We start from the raw sequence: 20,400 nt of genomic DNA, 5'->3' as shown, positions 1-20,400 counted from the left end.
TCCAGGACTAAGAGGCAGATTTGTCATGTACCTCTGTGACCTGTTTTTGTAACGTTTCAGCCTCCAGCTTGAATTTGTCCCTCTCCAAAGAAAGCCCTGAAATCAGGTCGGAGGAGTCTAAGTTGCTGCGCTCGGTGGCTTTTAGCCTCAGCTCAAGGGCAGTGATTTGTGTGGAGAGCTCGTCCCTATTGGATTTCATGAGCTCCTCTTTGTTGCATTGTGTGGCCTTCAGCTCCTCCTCCAGCATCAGCCTTTCTTGAGTCTGGGTTTCTGTCAAATCCTTCAACCTCTGAAGCTCAGCAGAGTTCTCAGCGAGTGCCTTACTCTTTTCCTCGATGATTTTGCAAAGATTCTTATTTCTGAGGCTGGCCTCTTTGACTCGGACCTCCTCCTGCAGGAGTTGTTGCTTCAGGGCCTTCAGCTCGTTGTTTAGTTGATTGATCTGATTGGCTGAGGTCTGCTTTAGTCTCATGGTTAAATCTTGCTCTTCTTGCAGCCTAAGACACTCCTGTTGACTTCTAGTTTGCAATGTGCTGGCTTGTTCTTGGCTCTGACGCAGGTTTGTAATGGTGTTGGTGTACTCTGTCACTGCCTCAGTCATCTTTTCCAGCTCTGCCTCCACCTGTCTTCTTCTGTTTACCTCCTCCTGGTGAGATGTCCTCAGACTCTCCACCTGGACCTCCAGCTCATCTCTCACAACCTGCAGGTCCTTGATGCGCCCTTGTAGCCGGTTCACGTTTTGGACCAATCTGCATCTTTCTTTGCTCTCTCTTTCACACTCCAAACGAATATGCTGAAGCTCCTCCTTGCACTCCGTCAGCTGGGTTGTAGCCGTTGAGGATGCCGTTAGCTTTGTTTGCAGCTGAGCAAGAGACTGCTCAAGCACTGCCTGGCCCTCCTCTGTGATCTTCCTCCTTCGCATCTCTTCCTCCAGACTATGTGTCACATAAACCAGTTGGTCACTCTTCTCCTGCAGGTTTCTCATGAGCTCAGCCAGCTCCTCTCTGTACTGACTGTTTTCATCATCCCTCTGCCTCATCAGCAACTCCACTTGGCTTTCCATTTCTCTACTCCTACACCCTTCCTCTATAAGCATAGCCTGTCGACTGTGAGCCTCTTCCTCCGCCATCTTCCTTTGCTCCTCCGCGTGACTGATGGACATCCTGAGCCTCATAACTTCCTCTTCTAGATTTCTCCTCTCTGCCTCCACCCTATCACACTGCAGCTGGAGCTCAGCAGTGTCCTCGTCCCTCTGGGCTGCCAGCCTTTGGACATCTGTGCGACTAATCTGGATCTGAGATTCGTAGCTGAGTTTTAAGCTACTGATCTCCATAATGAATATGCTCCTTACCTTTACTATCTCCATCTGTAGATCCTTGACCATTGCTTCATTCTCAGCCAGCCGCCGCCGCAGCTGCTCAATCTCATGCTCCTTATTGGCTACAGATTTCTCCAACTCCATCTTAGACCAGCTGACCGTCTCCAGCTCGTTCTGCCTCTTCTTCAGGACAGAATCGTACTCCTCTTTCTGCTGACTGTAGCGCTCTTCTGCCAACTTTGACTTCCTCCTCTCTTCACCCAGCAGGTACTTAAGACGTTCTACCTCTTCCTTGAGTTCTGCTAGCAGGCTCTGGGTGGAATCTAGGTTCTCCTTGGTGGTACTACACTTCAGTGCCGTGGTGCGCTCCACTTCTTCCAGGGACAGCAACTGACTCTGCGACTGGGAAAGCTGCAGCTGGTATTGACCAATCGCTTCCTCCAGCGACTTGTTCTTGGAGTTGCTGTCATTGAGGCCTTCCCTTAGCTGCCGAAGCTCCTCCTCCATCATGTCGATGCGGGTATTTCGAATCTGGAAATGAAGAAAATGGCCACTTTTAAGCAACCTTCAAAAATATTCTAATTCAATCAGAGACAGCCATATTTGTAAAATTAAATTATATAATAACAACAATAACATTATATTTTTTTATTAATTCCTCTTTTAAATGCAATTGGAAAAATTAGAAAAACCTTGTAATACAATTTATGTTCATGTAAATTAATTGCTGTATTAAATGGGCTTTTTATTAATTTTGATAAAAAGGCTGAATAAAAAAAAAATTGTGAAGGAAACAATACTTTTTTTCCCCTAAACACAACTTTTCTGTCTATGATATTTACATCTTTTTACTTTATTTTAACACATTTTTTATAGATAAATAAGGATGTTAAAACACTAAGTGATTAGGGAAACGCAAATAAATATGTGCACCCGAGAGTTTGGATAGTCAAAGTGAAACACGACAACAAAATACATTTCTGCAGAAACATGGTGATCTAAAAAAAAAGTTAGAACCACACTCATCTCAACTCAATTCAACTTCTGTGTGTAACGAATAAAAAACAACATAAACTATGTTGTCGTCTTGGTTATATTTTCTTTTCTTTTTTATGCTTTTCCATCACATTGGTGATGTTTATTGTTATGGTGTAAATGTTTCTGTTTAAAAACAGTTCAAATTATTTTTAGATACAGTGGAGCAAAAAAGTATTTGTCAGTCACTAATTCTTCAAGTTGTACCTCCAAAACATGTGAATTTGGTCTGTAATGTTCATTTTAGATAGACTTTCACAGCTTATTGTAGATATGTTCATCCAAGTCTTAAGGTATACAATCTAGTCCTTGGTGTCTTTTGGTCGTGGTCATGGTGGAGATGTTGCGGTCTGACCATTTAAGGGTGTGGTCAGGTGTCTTTTATACACATAACCATTTCAAACAGGTGCCACTGATACAGGAGGATAGAACCTCTTAAAGAAGTAGTAACAGGTCCAAAAGGGACAGAATTATTGCTTTTTTGTGGGATATACTGTACAGTGGGGCAAAAAAGTATTTAGTCAGTTACCAAATTTGCAAATGCCCCCACTAAAAAAGATGAGAGAAGCCTGTAATTTTCATCATAGGTATACCAAATAAGTATTTGGAAACCTACAAAAGAGCAAGATTTCTCTCTGACAGACCTGTAAGTTCTTCTGTAAGGGCATCCTCTGCCCTCCACTTGTTACCTGAATGAATGGCACCTGTTTGAACTTGCTATCCACAACTTCAAACAGTCCCACTCCAAACTCCACTATGGCCACGACCAAAGAGCAGCAAAATTGTTCACCTGCACCAGGCTGGGAAGAATGAATATGCAATAGGTACGCAGCTAGGTGTAAAGATATCAACTGTGGGACCATTTTTTAGGAAATGGAAGACATACAAGACCACTAATAATCTCCCTCCATCAGGGGCTCCTCACAAGATCTCACCCCGTGTTTGGAGGAGAAAGAAAGTTGAGTTGAATCCAAAGAACACCATATCTACTGTAAAGCATAGGGGTGGAAACATCATGCTTTGAGGCTGTTTTTCAGCAAAGGGACCAAGATGGCTGATCCGTGCAAAGGAAAGAATGAATGGTGCCATGAATCGCCAGATTTTGAGGGAAAATATCTTTCCATCAGCATTGAAGAATGAAAACATGGCTGCGTCTTTCAGCATGACAACAATCCCAAATACTACCCACTACCCAGGTAATGAAGAAGTGGCTTCACAAAAAGGATTTTAAGGTCCTGAAGTGGCCTTGCCAGTCTCCAGATTTAAACCCCATAGAAAATCTTTGGAGGGAGTTGAACGTCTGTGTTGCCCAGCAACAGCCCCATAACATCACTGCTCTAAAGGAGATATGCATGGAGGAATGGGCCAAAATACCAGCAATAGTTAGTAAAAAAAAAACAAACACTGTAAAGACTTACAGAAAATCTTTGACTGCTGTCATTGCAAACAAAGAGTTTATCTCAAAGTATTGAGTTGAACTTTTGTTATTGACCAAAAACTTATTTTCCACCATAATTTACAAATAAATTCTTTAAAAATCCGACAATATGATTTTCTGGATTTCTTTTCTCATTTAGTCTCTCACCTATGATAAAAATTACAGGCCTCTGTCATCTTTTTAAGTAGGAGAACTTGCACAATTGGTGGCAGACGAAATATTTTTTTGGCCCACTGTGTATACATTTTTTCTGCACCATTTTACAAATTAACTATTTAAGAAACTATACTGTATTCGTTTTTACATTCCGTCTCTCAGTTAAACGTCATCTATGCTGAACATTACCGACCTCTTTAAATGTTTAAAGTGGAAAAACTTTCAGAATCTATGACAGACAAATCCATGTTTTCCCAGCTGCATGTCACCATCCAAGGTTTTTTTTTTAGCGTCAGGGTCACTTCAACAAACACAGGATCATATATTTCATATAATCATGAGCCATTCACTCACTCGTCTTTACAACATACGTAACATGGAAATAAAAATAAGACTATAAAAGGAATCAGTACCTTAAGCTCCTCCATGCTTTTGAGCAACTCTCCAAGGAATTTGTGGTAGTTCCCAGACAAAGCCAGCAGCTCCATGTAACGGGTCTGAATGTGTGAATACTAGAACACAAAGCAGGTTTGATCTCAAGAATTAGAATGTTTCTGTAAATTAAGAAAAAGATCAGAATTGACCAGTGACCAAGCGTTACCTCCTGGTTGAGGTCCATTGAGGGGGACCTGAGCATTGTCCTTTTGAAAGGGATTTTGAGCAAAGTTTCTAAACCAGAGGCATAAGAGGCCAGGTCTGCCTCATAATCCTGCAAAAAAGCACAGTTGTGAAAGTAGGAAACAAAAAAATTAATGATTTTTAAAACATTTCAAGGCTACATACCTTAATGGCGTGGACACAAGTCTCGTTGTCCTTCAGCACACTTTCTACTGTTTCCTTCTTTGCTTTGATTTCGGTGTTCAGAGCCTTGACAGATCAGCAGACACAGAAACATGAATGTAAACCCTTGTACATCTTAAAAAACAACAATTAAATGGCAAGCAGAGGACCTTTTGGTTGCTGATGTGCTCTTTGAGTTCTTGAACGTTGTCTATCTTGGTGCCCTGCATAGCGTCCTGTTTCTTCCGTGTGCCATCAATCCACTCGATCAGGGGGGCGCTAGTTTGCTTGTAGTGATTCAAGTGAGGCAGATACAGCTGCAGGTCCTGCAGTCTGGACAATTCAAAACAAAATAAACCCAGTTGACAACAGGAAAGTGACAGTTAAATCCTCTACTGAATAAAGGTTCATGTTGAGACAAACCTGGTAGAAATCTGAGCCTCGATCCGTCTCCAGCGGTCAGACAGCAGCCCAGCGTGCTCTGTGTATTTCGTCAGCATCATGTCACACCTGTGGGAAGAACTGCCCACCTGGCTGTTCCAGTGGGTCGCCTTTGTCAGCTCTGCTTCCATGGAGGTCAGAATGTCTCTTTTCTGATCCAGCTCTGCTTTAATGTGCTACAAGAACAAATTGAAAAAGAGTTCTGAATGTATTCATTCTTAAAATTATCGTTTGGGTATATAAAACAACAAAAATCTAAATGTATCCAGAATACCTTCAGGGTTGATATGTATTCCTCAACTTCACTTGGAGTCAGAGAGGTGGTCTCCTTTTCTGTCAGTCTTGCTTCATGAACTTTCACTAGGTCCTCAGCTCGTGCCACACTCTCCAGCATGTCCCTTAGAGCCCGCAGCCTGACAAAGACAAAAGTTGCAAATAAACCTGACTTGAGCGAGTTGGGAGGTGTTTGACTTGAAAAAAAACATTTCACCTATCAGGAACCGCTGATAATAATAACTCACTGTTCCGTTGTTAAAAGTCTGAAGTTTTGAGCAAAGAAATATTTTATGAATGAAAATGAAAATATGCTCCTGTCTTCTGAATGCATCATGTATGGTTTAAAAAGTGTTAGCAATAACTGTTTCAAGACAAAAACATGATGAGGCTACCTCCTTTTCATCTGGAGGAGAAACTTTCGAACGGTGGCCAACACGACTAGAGTGGTTTATTAAAATACATAATTTTAAGGCAGCATCATTCTTTGTGTAAATGCTTCAGCCATGGGTCTAACCTATTTTTCTATCAGCATTTTAGAATTCTTTATTTCATAGAATGAGAAGTGACAGCTAGGGATGCATTAATTCACATCCCCACAATTCATTTCAAACCTCAATTTTAGGGCTCACTGTTAAGTTTTGGTTTGATTAATTATTTGTGTATTACAAAACAACAACAAAAAACAAAAAATTCAGAAAAATACTTTTTGGAATTTTATAATAAAGCCTGTAAGAATGACAGAAAACTTTTCAGTTGGCTTATACTAAGCCTAGTGTTATGTAATAAAGTCATACAATAATAAATCCTTCTTACATGCTTGACACCATCAACGTTAAAAACACAATGATTCACTTTCCCCACAATTTTGTTTAATGGGTATACGGTTTGGTTTTAAACCGAGAATTACGGCATTTCTGGTGATAGCTGCAGCAGAAATGGTCAGCTTTTGTTCTAAATAAATGATGAGTTTGTTCCCCCATGAAACATTGCTTAAGGTGTTCCACATGGATCAAAACTAGACTCCCAAATTTTTTACAATGTTTTTTTAATGTTTCTTCCAACTCTTGTTGTTTTTACCCTGATGCCTTATTTGTATCACATCTTAACAAATTGACATTCCACAGAAGAACTAAATGCCTTCAATAACCTCAAATAAAGTCTTGACTTTCATTTATTTATTTTTTGCATACCGCTGTATGTAAGCTGAGGTGCTGCTTTCCAAACTGCCAAGCCTCTGGTTAATCCCTACAAACTCGCTGTGGAGGTACTGGGCTGTCTCGGAATCGTTCATGTCTTCTACGTCTTTCATGATACGTTCCCTCAAACGTGTGTACTCGTCACGCAGTAGGTCTATGTCACATTGCACCATCTGAAAGAAAAATATCCGCAAATAGTTGTTGCTTTGAAAATGCAGATCTTTGAAATGTAAATATCATTAGCCAGCTTCCCTGTGTTTGTTATTGCTTTACCTGTAACTCCGTGATCCTCAAGCTACAGTCTTGTACTCCATCATCTCCAACGCAGATGTGAATGTGCTGACTCAGCATGCCCTCGGCAGTCTCCACCCTTAGCCTGAGCGTGTGCAGTTCTGTCAACATCTGAGATGAGAAGGAAGCCGAAGAGGAGGAGGAGGAGGACAGCAGCACCCTTCTTGTTAATTTGGTCCATTTGTTTGGTTCTTTCTTGATCCCAGAATCTTTGCCCGCCACCTCCCTTTTCACTTCCACCTTCTTCTCCACCTGTTTCCTGACCTCTGCTGGCTTTCTTTCTTCCTCCAACTTCTTGGAATCTTCTTGCGCCGCAGCTTCTTGTTGCTGCTTGATTATTTGCTGTTGTTGCAGCTGCTGCTGCTGCGCGATTGCTTGTTGCTGTTGCAGCCGCTGCTGCTGCGCGATTGCTTGTTGCTGTTGCAGCCGCTGCTGCTCGATTGCTTGTTGCTGTTGCAGCCGCTGCTGCTCGATTATTTGCTGCTGTTGCAGCAATTGTTGCTGCTGAATCACCTGCTGCTGTTGAGGATTTAGAAATACTTGTCTCTGCTGCATTGCTGGCTGCTGTACATACATCATCTGCTGAGGCTGCTGTAGCTGCTGGGGCTGCTGTAGCTGTAGCTGCTGTAGCTGCTGGGGCTGCCGTAGCTGTAGCTGCTGGGGCTGCTGTAGCTGTTGAGGCTGCTGTACATATATCACCTGCTGAGGCTGCTGTAGCTGCTGGGGCTGCTGTAGCTGCTGTAGCTGCTGAGGCTGCTGTAGCTGCTGTAGCTGCTGAGGCTGCTGAGGCTGCTGTAGCTGCTGTTGCTTGATAACTTGCGGCACCGTTTCCTGATTGGCAACTGTGAAAGGAAAAAGAAAGTTGATTAATGTCTGATAAAATAATACTACCACAAAGCTCACTTTAAACCCTTCATGTATTTTTCAGAAACAACAGTTTGGTTGTTCTTAGAGATGTCGAATAGATTTAGAGAGGTACGCGACGATAGAGGTACTCTATCAGCATGTTTGGTCTGGTGAATTGGTGAATATGCTAATGAAGCTAATGTGTAGCTGTGTCTGACTGTGCTTTTTTTTTCGTGTTACAAACCTGTTCGGGAGTTAGCATGGTCACAGTAACCTACGTGTTAGCAATCTTAGCTTTTTTTTTACACGTTCAATTCAATTAGGTTTCTTTTATATATCCCAATATTACAACACAGTTAACTCAACGGGCTTGACTAATTGGACAAACAGAAAATCAGTTATGAAATTCAATAGCTGATTGCTAAACTAAACTAAACAGACTAAACTAAATTTGGCATCCCTACCCTTAGCCCCGTATATATAACATACAGTGTATGTTCGAAAACATACTATTCATTGTATGTTTCAGTGTAGGTTTTATAATCCTGTGGCCTCTGTAGTGCAAAAAACACTGTACTAAAAATGCTCCTAAAATTTAAATTTAAATTTCGTAATTCTGTCTTTCTAACAATATAATGTTCTTTTGCATGTACATTTAGTTTAGACAAGGAAAATGCTGAAAATGTAGGTTTTAACAAAGCAAATAAAAACTCAAATTCCTTCTAATTTTTTCTTGAACTTTTTTTACAACTTTTTTTGTTATTTTTTTACAATTTAAATTTCAACATCATATTATAGTTTTCAACTGCTTTGAAAACTGTAATATTTTTTACAACACTGCACACAAAGATGTAAAACAAAATACAAGTTTACAAGAATATGATTATAATCTCCCTCTGTGGCATCTATGATTTGTTTAATCTCACTGTGACAAACCAGGGAGTCAGCAACCAGAACCTTCCTTTTTCAACTTTTACCTGGAATTAAAACAAGGATCATCCTAAATAGTTGAAAATGCTGCAGCCGAACTTCTAATGACAATGAATAGGAGAGATGTGTGTGTTTGTGTGTGTGTTCACTGTTACTGACCGTAAACCGGCAGCTCTTCCACCAGCTTCTCAAAGTGGCCTTGGGCTCCGTTCACCTGGTTCTCAATGCTCTTTCTGTCCTCCTCCTTAAACACCTTGGAGTTGCGGCTGGTTCTTTTGAACTCCTCAAAATGAGCCTCCATGTTCGTGATGATCTGCCTGGTCTCATCTGGGCGCATCGCAGAAAGCTGGAAAAGGACGATAAGACAAAATAAAACTAAAATGTAAAAAAATTGGAACGTAAAAAATATTTAACACACCTTAATGTTAACCTTGATATTTTTTGCTGTTTCATTTGTAAAGTTCCCAGTTGGTATTGTCTTCGTACTTACTTTAGCTCTCAGTTGTGTTTATTTTTTTAAATGTATGTTTTGTTTTAAAGAATTCCCTTTTATTTGTGATTCCTAAAACTTCCTGTTAATTAATCTCACCTAGTTCCTCTTACTACTACATCATTAATTTTTTTTTATTGTATTTTACCACCTGGATGTTACATCTTGTATTGTTTCTATATTTGATGGTCAGAGTTTGTTTTTTTCTCTTATGTCTATGAAGACTCTCATTCATCCAGGTTGATTCCATCATAGTAGAAGGTTTAGGGGCTGTCATCTGGACTTAGTTTTTTAAGTTAGAAGACGTTTCACCTCTTATCCAAAAGGTTTTGTCATCTACGGCAGTGTTCTGAAACCCAAACAAACCGAACAGCTGAAATAGATGACCAGTTTGGGGAGGGAGTCACTGGCTCCCCAACCCCCAGCTGAGGACAAAGGACTCTTAACGACCCGAAACCATGTAGACTAAGTTGACAATGCTATGCAGTTTCAGGTCTGTCTCCTCCCCCATGAGCGCATCTGTATCTACCAGTATCTACCATCTGTATCTACTGTATCTACCAGCTCTTTTACCAGCTATTTCAGAATTGACAAAGCCTTTTGGATAAGATGACAGCCCCCTAAACCTAAAACTATGACGTTTTTTGTCTTGTTAATTTTTTAATTTTTAATTGTTTTTAACATAAAGACACATTGTTTCTCTGTTCTTTCAAATTTACAGATTCACAGCTTGAAACAACTACACTAACTGTAGTCTTTATCCAGGTTCTTTGTACATCAAGTCCCAAAATTGATAAAAGTCAGTCTGTCAACTATTATAAACAAGTTAATTGTAGCTTTAAAGCTGAACCTAAATCATCTCAGCTTTCATCAGGAGTTTTCTAAAGTGACAACTTTGATTAACATGTAAAACCTTGGATGATCAACCACAGAGATGCTGCTTTGTGTTACCATGGCGATGGTGAGAGAGTTGATGTATTTAATATCCAGCAGACAGTATTGCCAGGCGATGAGACTCTTCATGTTGATGTACAACTGATTCCAGACAGACATGATGGCGTCAAAGCATTGCTCAACCCTTTGAAAAAGACAGGGATCAAATTAAAACAACAGAAAGCTTTTATTTTTTAAATTTACAGTTGGGAGAAAAATACATATTTTAAATCATGACAAAAAAGATAATGCCTTAAATGTTTTATTTAAATTTAAATTCAGTTGTGCCTACATTTCTAGCATTATGAAAATAAAACTAAAAAATCAATTAGAAAAGGGTAAGGGTTTCTTATTCCTGAAAAAAATGAAACTCAATAGTCAAGCATGTGGGTGGAGAGCTAATGATGTGGACCGTGAATTTATTTTTCTCAACTTTTATAACTCATCTTAAAAACAGTGTGTATTTTAAAACTGTTCCAATTCCTACGATATTATTTTTACCCTATTATAAAAGTAGCTGAGGTCCAGTTTTATCGACACGGGAAAGAAAAAACCTTTCATTAAAAAAAATCTTCTTACTTGGTGGCAATGTTGATGGACAGCGGGTTTGGAGGGGGTATGATCAGGCACACAGACGGTACCGTCATCTCCAGTCCTCCAGGGCCAGTCACAATCCACTTACTGCGCTGACTGTTGTCCTTCAGGATGGCCTCGTTGCCTGTATGGATCACTTTCTGCAAGGAGGGGATAATGGATTTGTTATACTGGGAACATCTCTCTCGGCTGGACTGGGAACGCCTCAGGGTCCCCCCAGAGGAGCTGGAGGAAGTGGCTGGGGCGAGGGAAGTCAGGGCATCTCTGCTTAGACTGCTGCCCCCGCGACCCGGTCCCGGATAAGCGGAGGAAGATGGATGGATGGATGGATGGATGGATGGATGGATGGATGGATGGATGGATGGATGGATGGATGGATGGATGGACGGATGGATGGATGGATGGAACATAAGGAATCCTCTCTCAGAGGGCCAAGTTCATGCATTTGAATTTATTGCTAAACTTTTCCAAAACTGGTGGAAGAGATCATATCTCAACAATGTTGGCTTCTCCTAACTGGCTCCCTGCTAAAAGCACAATAGAATTCTTCATCGTAAGCTTTTTATTATAAGTGTAATTGGTGCTCTCCATTTTGGTTATAAGTCCAAATTTTTTCAATAAAGAACTTTATCTTGGTCTCAATGACTCCTTGATGTTCCAAGAAATGAAGACAGAATTTTTTTTACCCCAACTTCCTGTTTTAGATTTGGAGGCTGACTCTGTCTCTATATTCAAAACCTGGACTTAAAACACTCCTATCAAGTAGTAAAAATATAAGAAAAAGACAATAAAAAACATAGATATATCAAACCAAAAGATTCATACACTGATAAAGAAATAAAGAAAAGAAGATGATGCTATCTTTGCGGCAACATAAATTAAGTGATTTTTATCAAGGCATAAGTAAGGTTAGCATGGTTGGCATCCTCTTCTGTCCAAAATCTAACTTTAACAATTTCAATGTTTTTACAGTTACTAACTGGTCTCTTTTTTGTCTTAAAACGGATAGTTTCACAGTTTTTGTTTGTCTAAATTTCTATAAAGTAATTTATATGATGCACATTATGATATATGATGCATTCATTCATTATATGGGTCATTATTAATATGCAGTTAGGATCATTTAGCTTTTCTGGAGTGATTAAGATATATTGAGACTCAACAAATCGTATATTTTGGAATTAATTTCTAGATTTCATTATTTTTAAATGATTGTATCCTTTGCTTGGTTGGATCTTTATAGGATTCACTGCTTTCTGAATGACTTTTGATTATTAAATGTTAATAAATGAACCTGAACAAGCTCAATAAAAATGTGATTAATTGAACAAAACCTTGAGTACATTTAGGGAAAATTCAAAAACATTTGTTTACGTCACAGTGTTCGTGTTCATTCATGCAACCAGTAACTCCTTGATGCCTACTGATGCAAATATGAGCTCAAATGTTTCCCACCATCATTTAAGTTTGCCCAAATCTGACCTTTATCACAGTAAAAAACATTAGTGAGTCAGTGGGAGTGTAGCACACATGTTGTCAGAAGCTACCTCGTCTTCTTTGTAGTCACACAGAGCTTTGACAACGATGCTGTTGCTCTTCTCATCTGGGCTTCTCTCCTTAAGCCTCACGATGCTCTTCGACTTGCTGACCAGGTTTTGCACCCGCCGCTTGTGATCCATGATGGTCTCCTTTTCCTTCTGAAGATTAGAAAGGGTCACAGGTGAAGACATCTCAGGTTTCCTCATTCCAAGTGTCACAGTACAACGTGTAAACGTGTTTCTCGTGGTTTGGAAGAGGATCCCACACCTCCAGGCCTTTGAGGAGCTCCATCAGGTCCTCCAGTGAGGTCTCCTTGTCACAGGAGAAGTTCTTGATAATCACTTCACGTTCCTTCTGAAGAGCACTGTTGGTTTCATCTACTTCCTTAAAGAACTACAAAAAAGAAAACAATTCTATATAAGAATCAGATTTTTTTTAAAGGTATTTGCTAGGTTTATATTGGAAAGATAGATCCAGAAGGTCTAGAACAGGGGTGGGCAAACTGCGGCCCGCCTCCGTATTTGGTCCGGCCCACTGAATAATATCAGAGAACTGTGATTTATTTATTTATTTATTTATCTGGCCACATGATCAAGACGTGACATTTTATGAACCCCTTCTGCAGTCTGTCTCCCGATCTGAAACCCTCTAAAATCTCTGTCAAATAGAACAGAAGACAGTCTTCCCGTTCTATGTGGCAGTTCATTTTTCCCGGTTTAGCTCATTATTTTAGAGCGATTATGCTGGGGGTTTTTTAAACAGCGCACCCTGTTCTGTGTCCTGATTGGCTGGAGACCTTGTTAATCAATCTCCTCCGTGTCTCCTGTATAGAAACTTCGATCTCTTCAGATCTACAGAAATCTTTGATCGATCAGATCTTTGTTTTCATTCTAAGATCCTGGACCTAATTTCTATGAAGGTTTGAGATTTCAAACAAGAGAAAAGGATGAAAATGTTCATGTCTGTCTGAGAAAAGTGTTGATAGTGTGCAGTGAGGAGTTTTATTAACATAGACGTCTGTAATTAGACTCCGTGGATTTCACAGATCACGGTTACTTTTAGAAAGCAACTCCTGCAATAAATGAGGAACTCTGTACTGGTGAAAAGGTAACGCAGAAATGTGCATAGCTGCAGCAGAAGACATAGAAATGTGCTTTTTTCATTATTACTGGATAAGAAACAGACGCGCAGGACACAGCACAGCTGCGCAAACTGTGAGACGTGTGAGGAGCTACAGCCCTCAAAGTCTCAGCAGAATTATGACAGGGGAGGATCGACTATTTATGTTTTTTTTTTATGTCTCAGTATATTTTTCCTGAATTTTTCTCTTCGACAATCATAGAGTGTGTTATTTGGTCATTGTTTTATTTCATAAATAATATTATTTATTTAATTAAAAGGATCATGAATGAATGACATTTTATTCATATAGTACCAAAGGCTTCACAATAAAAAAGAGATCTAAAATGGGAACAAAAATTTTAAACTAAAAACTCTAGAACATTCTGTTTTAGAATATCATTTTCAGTCCAAATGTTTTCATCTACATTCCATGTTATATCATTCTCACTCCACGCATCTACTCCTGGTCCGGCCCTTCTATTGAATTTTAGAACCCAATGTGGCCAGCGAGTTAAAATAATTAGCCACCCCTGGTCTAGAAAGACGGTGAAACCCTGGAAGCTAATGTCTATTCGCGATCTTTTCCAAGCCAGGAAGCTTTTTGCCGTTATTTACAGTTATAAAACTGTTAGCTGGTTTTAAAAAACAGGGATTTATGAACAGAAATTGAACTGGGTCGGATTCTTCTGATCATGCCTGAATGAATCCTGTTCAGTACAGGCAGACCATGTACGGTTCTTATTTAAAAGAAGAAACTAAACAGTCAGCCTGTACTGACTTGTTTTTTTTTTTTTTTGGCATCAGATGCAGGCATACCAGTTCTGTTCTGAAATAACATCTGTGCATTTGTTCTAATGCTGCACTTCCTTGTGGAGAATTAGTAGAAACTGCAGGCAGTTGGTTTCAGAAAATATTTTATGATGTCCAAAAATAAAATATTACTTTAAGGACCCACTCCAATGAAAACCCCGTTTCTTTACGTGTTTTGTGGCATGTCTTCTCATTATGGAGGACGTATATAAAGAAAATTAAGCTTAAAATTGCATTTCTAAGTTTTTCTTTATTCATATATTTGTAAATTAGAAGCAGACGAAAAAAGGCTGTTTAAAAAAGAGTGTATTTGTGGTGTACAGTAAAATACACTCCAAGCTATAAGCAACCGGGATGGCAAGGGGGGGCCGGGGTTTGGTCCATGCCAGGGTCCTGCCTGTGGAGTGATATTTCTGCCACTATGTTGCACACAAAACTTTCAAAGTTGCAAGTAAAAATATGAAATATTTGCCTTTCAAAAATGTATTTTCCTTTCAAAACACATCGCATGCGTTGTTTCAAATCTTGCTCTTTTCCTATCTTTGATTTCGCTGACTACTCCGAGTGCGACTCAGCGTGAAATAACTGCCACAGCCAAAAAAGTTTTCGCATGCGTTGTGTCATTCCACTTTTTTCCTATCTTTGATTTTGCTGAGTTAAGTTTCAGTTTGACGTGACAAAGCTGCCATCAAACAGCTGCGGATTGGTCCAGAATCTAACCAATCAGGTGCAGACATGGACTTTGGACTTTGTGTAGGTTATGTTCTAACGAGATTCTACCGTTTTTAAACCATTTTGGCCTGTTTCTCTTAGAGTAAAACCCAGAAGGAGCAAAGCAGCTTAAATAAAACCGAGTTTTGTATTTCTTTATGTCAGTGTAGTGACCAACGTGTTACGAGCTCCGACTCCGTTCAGCAGGAAGCAACACTTTTTAAGATTTGTATCTGAACTATTGTTTTATTTTAATCAAAAATGTTGAAATATTAAGAGAAAATATTATTTTTTCATGAGTTTTTTTCTTTACTTTGGGCAAACACGAGTTCTAAAACATAAGCCACTGTGGAAATTAACACAAAAGTTAAAAATGCTTCTTCTGCTAAGTATATTGAGTCTACTGTGGCAAGCCGTCCTTCTTTTGCTTATTTTACTTCTGTTCATCTATTCCAAAACACTTGTGCACCATCAAATAATATCTGCTTTAAATCTTTTATTGTTTTTGTTTTAACAAACAGATCTTAAAGAAAATGCTCTGCAGGATTCACAGATCACACAGGGGCCTGATGATTTAATGTCAGCAGATGAACTTTACTGTTCATTTTCCAGTTTCAGGAGATCCTCCGCCATAAATTCACAAATCTGACATAATAAAAATTAATCAATGCTAAAAAAGAAAGAAAGTATGAAATATTGTTAAAATGATAAAAATGAAAATGTCTTCATCCAAAGAGACAAAATTGAGGGTAAATAGAGCTGGTTCGGTTTCTGAGCCTCGGTAGCAGACACCATGTTAGATAAATGTTGCGATTTAATTGGTTAGAATCTGGACCAATCAGCAGCTGTTTGATGGCAGCTTTGTCACGCTAAACTGAAACTAATGTCAGCAAAATCAAAGATCGGTAAAAAGTGAGATTTGACACTATGCATGCGAAAACGTGTTTTGCAAATCCAAAAAAAGTTTTTGAAAGCAAAAAAAAAAAAGTTTTTTAAAGCAAAAAAAATTTGAAAGCAAAAAAATAATCGAAAGAAAAATAAAAAATAATTGAAAGCAAACATTAGAAATTTTCATTTGCAACTTAGAAAGTTTTGTGTGCAACGTGGCGGCAGAAATATCACTCCATACCCGCCCACAACTCGGAGGCAAATTTTGGACGTTCCCCTGCCATTCTGCAGAAACTATATCCTAGAAAACGACACGGGTTTTTTAAATTTGCCTAAAAACTGTATAATCATAATTAAAAGACCACTGGGAACACTTCTAAAATAGATCAAAAGATGATCGGAGTGCAACTTTAAGGCTTGGAAACCTGTTAAAATCTTTTTTAAAGAGTTTCATTTAAAACAGGAGTCAAAGATGAATCTAGATCAAATAAATTCGGATGAATGCTCAAGTCTCTTTTAAAGGCGAGCCAAAAGGGTATAATTTTAGGTTTTAAGCTCTTAGTATTGTAAGTTACCTGGTGGAAAGCTCCATTCTCCTTCAAATGAACTTCAATGCATTTAGTGATTTGGAGCAGCCAGCTCCACTGGGACTGCATCGTTTCCACGTATGTCTGGAAAAGAATACAAATATAGAACACAAATTCTCCATTATTGCTAACAGCCACAGCTTTGCTTTGGATAAACGTGAAAGAATCTGTTCGCACCTCAATTATGTATGAGCCCGGATGGTTGTTTGTCATCAGGGAGTTGGCTTTGGCTTTCACTTTGAACAGCTCCTTCTCCTTCTCCTCCAGGGCGCTCATCAGTTTCTGTTGCATAATAAGAACCTTCAGTAATTGCAGCGGGGATGGGATGACTCCAAATGCAGCCGATGAATGACCGCTGCTGCCAAATTGTAATTGGCCACAGAGAGATCTCTCCCTCATGAGGCGCAGATTTACTTTACAGAAAGGAATAGACCTTTTTCGCAAAAACCGGAAGTACGTCATCAACGTGTAAACCTAGTTCCGGTTTGTGCTTCGCTTGCGGAGGAATGGCAGAGCCTAGAGTGTTTTCGAAGAGCCCGAGTTGTGTTCCGAAGTTCACCAGCACCGATGTGATGAATAGTGTGAAGATGCATTCGTCCACTAAAGGAAACAAATTGGACAAGGGATATAAATTCGTCCACGAAGAGTTTATCCACCATTACCAAGGTAAGCTTCAGCTAGCTTTAGCCATAGCCGCATCACCGCTAACTCTTTGTTTACGTCAACTGTAAATCCTGGTGTTATTAATTTGTAATATAAGGCATAACACATCGCAGTGAATATGTTGTGTGTATGTTTAAGTGAAAAGGCATGAGATTAACATAACACCCAAAAATTTGGTGAAGCTGTAAATAAGAAATGTTAAGTTGCCCAAATGCGTCTTCATTCTTTTTGCTGCGGTTGCGGCACTTTCTTCACTTACTAGTATTATTTTTCTGAAAGTATGGTGAGCAGAAGTCCTCTTTTCCTGGACATGTCCTCTCTTTTGATACTTATATAATAAAATAACATTGAACATAGATGAAATGTAATTATATTTGCTTCATTTATGCAGCTCTGAACACCAATTACTCTCGATGAAATATCTCACAAACTCACTTCACTCCTCTTTTTTACAAACTCAAATCTGGTCACCCTACTGAAAGTTATAGTTTCATTTTACATTGATGTAGCAACATAAGTATGTCTTAATTTCAACCTATTTAATTTATTGTGTCTAGATATCGCTGGATGCAGAATGTGCCAACCTGAAAGCTTTCTTCTGCAGTTGTGTGGCTGCTAAAGGATTTTGCAATCACATAGTTGCCATCCTGTTCCAGAGCGCACATTATTCACAGCTGGGTCTGCAGGCTGCTCCACCCCCCCGGCCTGCACGAGTGGCTTGCAAAGATGGCACAGACCAAGAGCACAGGTGGGTTTGTGATCATATTGTCATTATTTTTTAAGAACGGATGTGTATCCAGAACAACTCTAAATTATTATAAAAACACCCAAGTAGTGACTACAGACTGTAATTGCTTTTTGCCTTTTACTTATAAGGGAATCCATCCTGAACCGGTTAGTGAGCTGGTGGTGCAAAAGCCCAAAACAGTTGGCAGGGACGGTCAGAGGTCCACACTGTACAAGGCATATACAGGTAATTAACTTTTTGTTGCTTTGTGAGCAAGTTAAGTTTGTTTTTTTTCTAATCTTATGACTAACCAAATTATGGTTACAGCAGATATAATGAATTAAATTGAAATGTAGTTATGCACTTATCAAATCAAATCAAATCAAACTTTATTTATAAAATAGCGCTTCTCATGCACTTTATTGCAGCTGGAAGCGCTTTAACACTAAAAACAGTAAACACACAACATTACAATAAAAACCCCAACCCACCCTTCACCCTTCCCACTCCCCTCCATTAAAGCACATGACCCATGGCTCCCACGTACAATGAAATATGACTATGTAACTGTAAAAAATAAATAAATAAATAAACAAACAAGTATGGCTTGGCTCTGCTGTGAGGAAACAGTATCTGGGAATCCTTTCATACCAGGAGCCAGCCCGGCCACCGGAACATCGCCACAGCGCCCACCCAGACCGGGACAACACCGGGGTCCCCCTCACACCCAAAAGCTGTAAAATTAGACCCCAGCCGCCCCAGCAAGGGCAACAACTGCAGCAACAACCGCTGACCAAGCCGGCAATCCCTGGAGGAAAAGATCCCCTCAAGAAACACTGGGGCTAAAATCATAAGATGCTAAAATTAAAAACATAAAAAAGAAGAAAAAAAAATACATAAAATTGAGAATAAGATGCATATAATTAAAATAAATACATAAAATAGCATATATTAAAACTAATAGAATAAATTAGCAGTTAAAATCAACTAAAAGCTAAATTATAAAGGTGGGTCTTGAGCCTCTTCTTAAAAACCTCTACTGTCTCTGCGGCCCTGAGGTTCTCCGGCAGGCCGTTCCACAGGCCAGGACCATAATGGCAGAACGAAGCCTCACCATAAGTTTTGGTCCTCACCTTGGGAACAACTAAGAGGCCAGCACCGGAGGACCTCAGGGTCCGCGAGGGCTCATATTTTAAAAGAATATCATTTAAATAAGAAGGCCCAAGACCATAAAAACATTTATAAACCATTAAAAGAACTTTAAAATCAATCCTGAAACGCACAGGGAGCCAATGCAGCGATTTTAAAACCGGTGTAATGTGTTCCCGCCCTCTGGTCCTCGTCAGAACTCGTGCGGCTGAGTTCTGCAGAAGTTGTAAGTTTGAAAGAGACTTTTTGGGTAAACCAGAGAGCAGGGCATTACAATAATCTAAACGACTGAAAATAAAAGCATGCATTAGTACCTCTGTGCTGGCAAGAGAGAGGAACGGGCGACTCTGGCAATGTTTTTGAGATGATAAAATCCTGTCTTAACGACATTTTTAATGTGTGGGATAAAATTTAGCTCAGAGTCAAAAAGTACGCCCAGGTTTCTCACACATGGAGAAGGTTTAAAATTATGAAGATGTGGTAAAATCATCTCTCTCTTGTCTTCAGAACCGATGATTAAAACTTCAGTTTTGTCCTGGTTGACAGTTTATGTCTAACTTTTGTGTGTTGTGTTTCTCTTGTGTAGGACCACAGCCAGATCCATATCTGATGGCATCTGGAAGCAGATTATGCCAGGTGCAGCCCCAACCTCTCATGGCTGTGTTGGATGGGTTTCTGAGATGGAATGAAAGAGAACTTGGATATATATTGTGGCAAATGCATGAATGCATACCTTAAATTACACTTATCTTGTCTTTAACAATCAGTTCAGCCTTCTGTCTTACTGTTGATCTGTAATGTTATTTTTTATTGTAAATGTTTGATGTTATTTGCATACCAAAAAATTAAATGAGGCACAATTTTGACCAAAATTGTTTTATTTGTTCATCTAATTTTTTGTGTAGTCAGTCACATTTCAACAGAAAAATATTACGAATATAACATTTATATTTAATTAGATTTTAAGAATATGTGGAAACACTAAATTTTTCCATACTATTTGCACATTATACATTATTTACATACCAAACATTAATTCACTCTTCAAAACAAAAAAGTCCTTGATAATTTGCCAAAACACGGCGGTTAAGCCAGATCTGATTCACACTGCCCATCAGTGTGAGCGGCACAGAGAGTTCCTGATGTGGAAGGACTTTATCCTACCGATCACTCTTTCCACCATAATTCTGAGGCGGGTGATGGCTTGGATTTGTTCATTTTCCTCCTTGCTGAATTGAGCTGAAAGCTTAAAAGGTGGAATGATGATCTTAGATCCAATGTCAGTTAGGAGGTCTTGAACGAGGAACTTTTGTCCGCCATGACATCGTCTCCTGGGTCCAGCAAAGGAACTTGGCTTCTAAGTCATGGATGTAATCCAAAGCCTCATCCAGAGCACATGTGAAGATAAAGAAATTAAAAATCAGTCTTAATATATTTATGCTACCTTTCAACACAACACAGTAATCATGTTTTGAAAAGT

At 39.3% G+C, this 20,400-nt stretch overlaps 1 protein-coding gene and 1 long non-coding RNA gene across 3 annotated transcripts in view; one reads left to right on the top strand and one right to left on the bottom strand.

Moving 5' to 3' along the window:
* The window catches only part of dspb (desmoplakin b), a 47,428-nt gene that overhangs the window by 16,295 nt on the left and 10,733 nt on the right, over positions 1-20,400 (bottom strand). Inside the window, exons 8-23 of one of the 2 annotated variants that reach the window (XM_078946145.1) lie at positions 16,559-16,663; positions 16,370-16,465; positions 12,531-12,656; positions 12,272-12,421; positions 10,710-10,864; positions 10,149-10,275; positions 8,867-9,053; positions 6,914-7,773; positions 6,635-6,813; positions 5,443-5,581; positions 5,151-5,344; positions 4,898-5,060; positions 4,731-4,814; positions 4,549-4,656; positions 4,361-4,459; positions 32-1,849 (exon numbers count right to left, since the gene is read on the bottom strand). In XM_078946145.1, the coding sequence (XP_078802271.1) occupies positions 32-1,849; positions 4,361-4,459; positions 4,549-4,656; positions 4,731-4,814; positions 4,898-5,060; positions 5,151-5,344; positions 5,443-5,581; positions 6,635-6,813; positions 6,914-7,773; positions 8,867-9,053; positions 10,149-10,275; positions 10,710-10,864; positions 12,272-12,421; positions 12,531-12,656; positions 16,370-16,465; positions 16,559-16,663 (4,590 nt within the window). The remainder of the gene's footprint in view (positions 1-31; positions 1,850-4,360; positions 4,460-4,548; positions 4,657-4,730; positions 4,815-4,897; positions 5,061-5,150; positions 5,345-5,442; positions 5,582-6,634; positions 6,814-6,913; positions 7,774-8,866; positions 9,054-10,148; positions 10,276-10,709; positions 10,865-12,271; positions 12,422-12,530; positions 12,657-16,369; positions 16,466-16,558; positions 16,664-20,400) is intronic. The other variant, XM_020702546.3, reaches the window with a different exon arrangement.
* Positions 16,863-19,792, top strand: LOC144991918 (uncharacterized). The gene is made up of 4 exons (XR_013655589.1): positions 16,863-17,047; positions 17,602-17,792; positions 17,921-18,017; positions 19,507-19,792. It is a non-coding gene; the product is annotated as an uncharacterized LOC144991918 (long non-coding RNA).

The sequence above is a fragment of the Oryzias latipes genome, chromosome 4 (assembly GCF_053564925.1).
Source record: "Oryzias latipes strain Hd-rR chromosome 4, Olatipes_Hd-rR_3.1".
Lineage (NCBI taxonomy): Eukaryota > Metazoa > Chordata > Actinopteri > Beloniformes > Adrianichthyidae > Oryzias > Oryzias latipes.
This window is presented reverse-complemented; position numbering and strand designations above follow the sequence as displayed.